General features: G+C 44.1%; 1 protein-coding gene across 1 annotated transcript in view; it reads right to left on the reverse strand.

Annotated features, from left to right (window-relative positions):
- The window catches only part of DLGAP3 (discs, large (Drosophila) homolog-associated protein 3), a 45756-nt gene that overhangs the window by 25857 nt on the left and 10802 nt on the right, over positions 1-9097 (reverse strand). Inside the window, exons 4-5 of the mRNA XM_008585242.1 lie at positions 635-848; positions 140-391 (exon numbers count right to left, since the gene is read on the reverse strand). Of these exons, the coding sequence (XP_008583464.1) occupies positions 140-391; positions 635-848 (466 nt within the window). The remainder of the gene's footprint in view (positions 1-139; positions 392-634; positions 849-9097) is intronic.

Genomic DNA, 9097 nt, shown 5'->3' on the forward strand with positions numbered 1-9097 from the left:
ACGGCCCCGCCGTGGGCGCGCGCACCCTGGAGCTGGCGCCGGTGCCGCCGCGGGGCGGCCCCCCACCCCCCCCACCCCTCCCCCCCAATGGGCGCCCGCCACTTCCGCTGCCGCGCGAGGCTCCGCAGCTCCTCCCTGCCGGGGATGGTCTTGATGATGAGTGTGGGGGGCTTGGGGCTGGCCCGCGGCGGCACCGGCGCCAGCTCCAGGGTGCGCGCGCCCACGGCGGGGCCGTCCAGCCCGTCGGCGGAGCTGCAGCGCCGGGCGGGGCCCTCGGGCGCGGTGAAGCTCTCGTGGGCGGAGTCGGTGCTGCTCTGGGCGGTGATGGAGATGCGGGGCGGGGCCTGGCTTCCCGGCGGGAGGGGGGGCGGGGCCTTTCTGAAGTTGAAGGCTGCGGCCGGCGGCGGCGGAGACGCAGAATCAGAGACGTGTCCCCGCGGGTGGTACTGGCCCCCCCCGCCGCCCGACACACCCACGTGGTCCCACAGGCCACAGCTGCCGCGCGGACTGCACGTGCTGCTTTCTCCCCATCATCGGGCCCAGAGAGGCAAGCCACCTGCCCAACGTCACACAGCACGAACCCGGGGCGCTCTGCAGTCTAGAGCCGCGCCAGGCGCAGAGAGGAAGTACTCACAGGAGCCGGGCCTCCCTGAGACAGAGGCAGGGGCAGCAAGGAGGGGCAGGCAGTCGTCGTCTTGAGAGCAGCCGGCCTGGATGGCCCGGAGGTAGCTGTGGCTCCGCATGCGGAAACAGCCGGGCAGGTCCAGGGCGTCAACGGCCTGGGACTCAAGCTCCCCAAACACGGACCCGCACACGGCCTCCAGCTGCTGGTTCAACTCCTCGCTGAGCTGGGGCGGGGCAGAAGACCAGGAGGACAGTTACCGAGGTGCTGGGATGGGGTGGGGGTCGCTGAGGCGCTTTGCCTTCGGCATATATCTAGAACTGCAACGGCCGTGCCTCTAAAAGAAACCCTCACTCTTTGCAAAGAAAGGCGGCCGCCCTTCTGCCCTGTGCTGCTCCTCAGGCCTGCCTTGAGACCAGCCTTGGGGCCCAGTCTTTCCTCCAAATAGCCCCACCCCCACACCACCTATGCCTCTCCCCGATGTCTGGCTGTACCCCAGGCTCCTGACCACCACATCTTCCTCTCCACCTAGTCCCAGCCCCTCACATTTCTTTCACCCGACCCTGACAGAGACAACCAGGGACCTGACATCCACCCTCTTACCCAGTATGGGGGTGGGGACTGTAAGGGAGGTCACCTTTTATTTTATTATTTATAATCCACTAATTACAAAATTGATTGAAAGCAACCTATAGAGATATGTACCAAGAACAGAAATTAATGGGTAAAGGATGGAGCAAAACTTATTAACCTCCAAGTGTTCCGAGCCTCCCCACCTTCTGCCCTCTCACTAGGGTTCTGGCTTGGCCCACCAGTTCCTTCCCTGCCCCCACCCTCTGAGGAAAGCTCAGCCATTGCTGGATGAAGTTCTTGTTTTTGTTTTTGATATTTTGTGGTGCAGAATACATGGTGTTAAAAAAAAATTAAAGCAAGTAAGAAAAAAGCAAAACAAAAATTTTGTTCATGGAAGCATGCTGCACCCCACCACACTAAGACTAAATATACCACAGAGGTCTCAGCTTCATTCACATTACATGAGGAAACTGGCACAGAGAAAAAATAAAGGCAGGAAAACGTGGTGCCAGAGGTAAGCTCTACACCCAGAACACAGGTGACAAAACCTTGAATATTGCTCGAGATGGGTACATATTTGACCCTGAGCTTTTGAGCAGCCAAAGCATTGAGAGGGTAGCCTGAGGGTTGCCTGCATGTGCTATGGAGTGAGACAGGATTCAAGTGCTGGCTCTGCCACCTCCTAGCAGTGTGATCTGGAAAAGTTAAAGTTTGGGGGTCTCAGTTTTGCTCACTTGTCAAATGGGAATGGTAATGGTACCCTCTTCATAGGGCTATTGGGGGGACTCAAAGAAAAACATGTGAGGCACTTGGTGCAGGTACTGGCACATAGTAAACCATCAGTTAGTGGCATGTGAAGGTCTCAGGGCCTACCTGGTAAACACAGGTCAAGTGCTCATGAGAACCACAAATATACCTGTCACTGAGCCCAAGAGAAATTCCCCTTGGATGATTAGTAGAGGCCATTGGATGAAGTCATGGACAAGGTCTTCAATAGCATCCTCTGGTGAATGTAACAGCAGGTATCCCATGGCTGCAACTTGTGACACCTCCCAGAAAAGATTCATGGCATCATATTTATGTGCAGTTAACAGAGGCTCAAAGGAGTGGCTTGATCCGTGTGTAAAATACCATAACTCAGCTTCTAAAGCATAACATGACTTCACTAGATTCTACCTCAAACAGAGCAGAAATTTTTATCTCATTCTACCAATGGGCAAACTAAGACTCAGAGAGGGCAGATGAATTGTTCGAGAATGCTGAGCCGTTAAGTGGTAAAACTGAAATTAAATGCCATATTTCTTGGCTCCATGTAAGGCCGATTGAGCATCAGAATCTCATGGGGAGCTTGTTAAACCGACATTAACTCAGGCCCCACTGCTGAGCCGTTAAGTGGTAAAACTGAAATTAAATGCCATATTTCTTGGCTCCATGTAAGGCTGATTGAGCATCAGAATCTCATGGGGAGCTTGTTAAACCGACATTAACTCAGGCCCCACCCCCAAGGATCTGAACCCAGAGTTCTCTAACTACACACCTCTCTATGTTTTGGCTGCGTGGAAGTTCAAAACCAAATTTGTTAGAGATTTAGATTTGGTGGTTCCAATGTGGGCCCAGTAATTAAAAAGAAGAACTTTCTGGATGTCTTTCTTTAGCTTTTTCTAAAGGAACTTCAGTACAAGTGTATAGAAACCACAGGCCGTGGACAATCAATTCAAGATCCTGTAGAAGTTAAGTTCTCTCACGTTTGACCAACACAAGTCACACACATGTGGCAGCTGTGGCTCTCACCACAACCCCCTGTAGTCTTCCTCTCAGTTTTCCTCACTCTGGGTTTCTGGGGCACCAAGGACAGTTGCCAGGGTATTTCCTAAAACACAGGTGCTGAACTAACTCCTGCTATTTCTGGGCTAGGCTCAAGACACTCCCCAACAAGAACAAATCCAGCCCAGGGGGTCCTTCCTGGAGCACACAGGAGCTGGTCTAACCCTAGCAGAAAGCATTCTGGTCTCGAGTCTGGACACCAGGAATGGAAGGAATCTCATTCTGTGGCATATTTCTTTATCTCCAACCCTCTGCTGTGTGTAAAGCACTAGGCATAATATCTGGCACATAGTAGATGCTCAATAAACATTAGCTACTGCTATTAGCAGAGGTTCTTAAATCACAGTGACAATACCACTCAGAATAAGAGGCCTCTTTTTCCCAGGGGTTCTGAAGCTCTTAAAGTCCCATTTATAGGCTACACCCACAACCAACTCTATCCAAGGCAAACAGAGGAAGGGTGAGCAACTTCCTGGGGCCATACACCTTCCAGCTCAAATGGCCAAGAGGAGCTTTTGGATTCCAACAAGGGAACAGGACCCAAGGGAAACAAAGATTCATATAGATCCTCAGAGGAATATTGCACCTGAGTTGATCTTTACTAAATTCCAATTACAAAATTGTAACATTGTACTGTGAATACTCTTATTATCCCTGCCTTGACTTCCACCCTGCTTCCCCCAATCCCCACTTGGAGGAGAATAGAAGTTGAAGAATCCTCTTGAGCAATACGATCCTTAGCCTTTCTCCAAACCAGACTCAGAATCTGTAGCCATTTCCAAGTGTGTGAGATATTTAGAGGAAAATACTCTCTTTGGGTCTAACTGAAAATTGTCCGTGCTTATGTTAGTGGGTCCAACTGGGGGCCAGGTAACATCCTGTATGCTTTATGCATGTTATTTAGTTTAGATAACCTTTGGGAAACCTTCCCATTTCAAAACACTCTAGAACTGGATAAAATATAACAAATGCCATTTTATATGCATAGCTGAGCTCACAAGAAAGCGAGATAACTCCCCAGGGGACAAAAGCAAAGAGGAGACTGTAAATCAGAATATTAAATGTGTGAGCCAATGCTGCAAACAGCCCAGTGGAGGTGGGAGGTAGGAGCAGGGGTTGCTCGTCTCAGTGACCAAAAGGCTTAAGTTTAACACCCACTCGGGCACAGAAAGAAGACTTTGGGCCCACATGAAGCATGGAATTGGAAATGAGAACCTGCATAAAGCTAGGAAAGGGGAAATCTTTGAGGAGAAGGTAAACTAGAAAAAAACTCTATCCTCACTGCAGGCTGATGACAAGAAAGCTAGTCTGTAGTACAGACACTGGGGGGAGGGGGAGGGGGAGGAAGCAAATCCCCTAAGTATGTGTACCCATGAGCTGCTCCTCACACGGATTGGACTGTGCATCTTCACGGGCATGCATGGTCCAGGTGATCCCTCCCCCCCATTAAAAATTAATATAAAATGGTTCCAGACCAGAAATTTTCTTAAAGAGGCAATGCAGTTGCAAAATAATTCCTGGGGGACCCACTCCTAACCAGGCCACTCAGGCTCCTCATAGATAAAGCTCCATTGAAGATGAGCTAATGGGTGAACATCATGGAAGCCAACCTCTGACATAACCCCTAATGATCTCCACCTCCCAGCATTCACTCCTTTATGTAATCCCATCCCCTTCAGTGTGGCCTCTTCTTACTGGCCACTTCTAATGAGTAGAGTATGGCAGATACAATGGGAGGTCACTTCTGAGATTAGGTTACAAGCATACCATTCATTGCTTCTGTCTTAGACACCTTCTCTCATCTTAGACATCTCTCTATCAGAGCCTCTGCTCTGGGGAGGCAAGCTGCTATGCTGTAAGGAGCCCTAGGGTGAGTCCCACATGGCAAGGAACCGATGTCTCTGGCCAATAGCCAGTGAGGATCTGAAGCCTGCCAACAGCCATGTGAGTAAGCATGGGAGCAGATCTTCCCCAAGTCAAGCCTTGAGATGACTGCAGCCCTGGCCAACACATTGATTGCAGCCTTGTGAGACACCTGACCCAGGTAGAACACAGCTGAGCTGTGCTCAGATTCCTGACTCACAGGAACTATAAGATAATAGATATATGTTGTTTCCCTTGACCTTGGTGTTATAATGCTGCACTCTAACCAACTGAGCTAACCAGCCAGCCCTTAAGGCACTACATTTTGGGATAATTTATTATGTAGCAATAGATAACTAATACAGACTGACATAAATAAGAACAAAATTTGTATTAAGTTAAGCCAATGAGAATTCAGGATTTATCTGGTATGGAGCTAGTGTCACATCAGCTAAAACAAAACAGCTTTTAAACTATGTTTAAAAGTTCTAAGACTTAAAGGGAAAACTAAAAACATAAAGAGAGAATTAAAAGCTTTGAAAAATAGATGAGGAAGATTTGAAAAGGAATTAAATCAGATTTCCAGAAGTAAAAAAAAAAAAGTCAATGAAGTTAAAAACACAATCAATGAGTTAATAGTAGATGAGAGACATGGAAGAGAAAATTAGTGAACTGGAAGATACACCTGAGGAACTTGCCCAGAAGGTAGCATAGAGATGGAAAATAAGAAGGAGAGGTTAAGATACATGGAGAAAAGAATAAGAAAGTCCCAAGTTCAACTAACAGTAGTTCCAGAAGGAGATAATACACAGCATGTGGAAGAGGCAATATTCAAAGAGATAATGATAGTGGTCAAAACTTTTCCAGAAGCTGGCCAGTTAGCTCAGTTGGTTAGAGCGCCATTTTGTAACACTAAGGTCAAGGGTTTGGATCCCTGTACCAGCCAGCCACCAAAAAAAATGAAAGAAAATGTTCCAGACTTCTGACTTTGGACATGACAGAGTAAGGAAGACACTAAAACCTATCACCCAATATAACTATAAAACTGTCAGAAACAACCATTTTTTCACTCTGGATATCAATCAAAGGTATACAATAAAGAAACATTTACTCATGAAACTTACTGAACTTTGAGTAAGAATAGAATGACTCTGGTATCTTTGCCTGAGATTGCTCCCATTCCCCAAGACCCCAGCTCTATCAGTTACAATAATTCAACCCAACTGGTGCAGGCTATATGAACCAACTGCTTCATCTTCACTGTCACAGAGCTGCACTTAATTTGGAGCATTGTCAGTTATAGTATCAAGAACAGGGAGGACCAGCAGCATTGCTAGGCTGAGGTTTTGGCACTGTTTGGGGCAAGCAATGGACCAGCAGACTAGTCAGGGATTTAACAGGGAATTCCAGGGGGTGACACAGCCATAGGGGCCTTAATAAGCTCTTCATACATCTTGGGTTAACTAGAGGCTGAGTGAATGCACAGCAGAGACCAAAGAGGCCCTGAGCCACCCACACATCCCTGGCCAATGAATACATGTATATATATGCAGAGGAAACACAAGAGAGTATGGTGAAGAGTAAAAGCCAGGGCAGGCTTGAAAACAACCTGAAGTTTGCCCTCCCAGCCCACACAAATAACCATAGGCAGAGAGAGGAAGCCTTATTGGCTTGAGGTTTTTGAGCACAACCTATAACCAATTTTTGGCTCAACACTAAGCTATGCAGACACTGGGGAAACCCCTAGGAAACAAGCCTTAAAAATAAAAATAAGGAGAAAACAACTGAGTGGAGACATCACAGGCCATATATTGCAGGGAAGACATATTTCACAGATTTATTCAAGGGATAACAAACAAATAAACAAAGCAATAACAGTCTTCAAGAGGGGAAAGTAAGAATCCAGAATTGCTACAATATATTACCTAAAATGTTCAGTATTCAACAAAAAAATTATGAAACATGAAAATAAACAAGAAAGTATGAATGTCCCCAAATGTTGGATTTATCAAAAACTATAAAGCAGCCAAATGTATCCAAAGAACTAAAGGAAGCCATGTTAAAAGATCTAAAGGAGGGCCGGCCCGGTGGCGACAAAGCAATAACAGTCTTCAAGAGGGGAAAGTAAGAATCCAGAATTGCTACAATATATTACCTAAAATGTTCAGTATTCAACAAAAAAATTATGAAACATGAAAATAAACAAGAAAGTATGAATGTCCCCAAATGTTGGATTTATCAAAAACTATAAAGCAGCCAAATGTATCCAAAGAACTAAAGGAAGCCATGTTAAAAGATCTAAAGGAAAGTATGACAACAATGACTTAAATACAAATCACAACAGAGATAGAAATTATTTTTTAAAAAGAAGCAAATGGAAATTCTAGAGCTGAAAAGTACAATAACTGAAATGAAAAATTCAATAGAGTGCCTCAACATAAGAACTAATCAGTAAACTTGAAGACAGATCAGTGTAAATTACCCAATCTGAAGAATGAAGAGAAAAATGATTGAATGGAAATTAACGGAGCCTTGGAGAACTATTGGACAACATCAAGCATACCAACATACACATAATGGGATTCAGAGGGGATAGGCAAGAAGGAGGAGGAGGAGGAGGAGGAGGAGGAAGAGGAGGAGAAGGGTAAGTAGTAGTGATTTAGGGGGAGAAAAAAATATTAAAACTTTCCAAATTTGATTTTTAAAGAAAACATTAGTCTATAGATCAAAGAAGCTTGATGAAGATAAAGTGGATTAAATACTACAAGAGCCATATCCAAACATATTACAGTCAAAATGTTGAAAGCTGAAGACAGAGCAAATTGTAAAAGAGAAAAACAATTCACTGTATACAGGGCAACAACTGGCTTTTCATCAGAAACAATGGACACCATAGGGCTGGCCAGTTAGCTCAGTTGGTTAGAGTGCAGCCTTATAAACACCAAGGTCACGGGTTCAGATCCTCATACCAACCAGGCACCACAAAAAAAAGAAAGAAAAAATAATATATTTTTTAAATATATTAAATACTTCTTATAATGTCATTGTTGGTTTATAACTACTGTTAGGTTTATAGCATAAATATATGTAATGTAGATGACAACAATAGCACAAAGAGGAAAGTGAAAAAGAGATATATTAGAGCAATTCTTCAATATTTTATCAGAATTAATTATATTTTGATAAGCTAAAATTCACATTGTAATTCCTAGTGCAACCATTAAGAAAATAACTCAAATAGTATAGTAAAAAATCAACAAAGGAATTTAAATGGTACATTAAAAATATTTAATACAAAAGAAGGCAGTAAAGGAGGAACAGAGGAACAAAAAATGATATGAGACAATCCAACCATATCAATAATCATATTAAATATGAATAGACAAAATACTTCCATTCAAAGGGTGAAAACTGATTGAATTTTAAAAAGCAAGACCCTGGGCCAGCCCGTGGCTCACTCGGGAGAGTGTGGTGCTGATAACACCAAGGCCCCGGGTTCGGATCCCATATANAGTAGCTAGCTGAGATGATGTTGAATGTTCCCAACAAAAAGAGGGTCAAATGCTTGAGGTGATGGATTACTAAGTGTCTTAATATGATCATTGCATATAGTACGAATATACCCAAATAACATTGTACTTCATAAATCAGACAATTATCATGGGTCAATTAAGAAAAATAAATTTAAAAGAAGAAATAGAGAGTAGAACTGTGGTTACCAGAGGCAGGGAAAGGGAGGGGAAGCAGGCAATGGAGAAAGGTTAGTAGACCAAAGGTTTGGTAGTACAAAGTTACAAAGTTACAGTTAGATAGGAAGAATAAGTTCTGGTGCTCTAGGGTGACAATAGCTAATAATATTGTATTATAAATTTCAAGATAGCCAGAAAAGAGGATTTTGAATGTTATAGCCACAAAGAAAAGATAAATATTTAGATGATAGATATGCTAACTATTCTGACTGGATCATTATATGATATATGCATGTACCGAAACAACAAACTATACCCCATAAATACTTACAATGAAAAAAAACTTAAAAATGAAAAAGAGCAACCAGATAAGAATTACCTACAAAGACAATTAGGTTGATACCAGACGTCTTAACAGCAACGACAGAAAGCCAATGGCAAAGGAATATCTTCAAAACACTGAGGGAAAATAAATGTTGACCTAGAATTCCCATAATAAGCCAAACTATATCAAATAGGGCAAAAT

The sequence above is a fragment of the Galeopterus variegatus genome, unplaced genomic scaffold (genome assembly GCF_000696425.1).
Source record: "Galeopterus variegatus unplaced genomic scaffold, G_variegatus-3.0.2 Scaffold106, whole genome shotgun sequence".
In the NCBI taxonomy this organism is placed as follows: domain Eukaryota; kingdom Metazoa; phylum Chordata; class Mammalia; order Dermoptera; family Cynocephalidae; genus Galeopterus; species Galeopterus variegatus.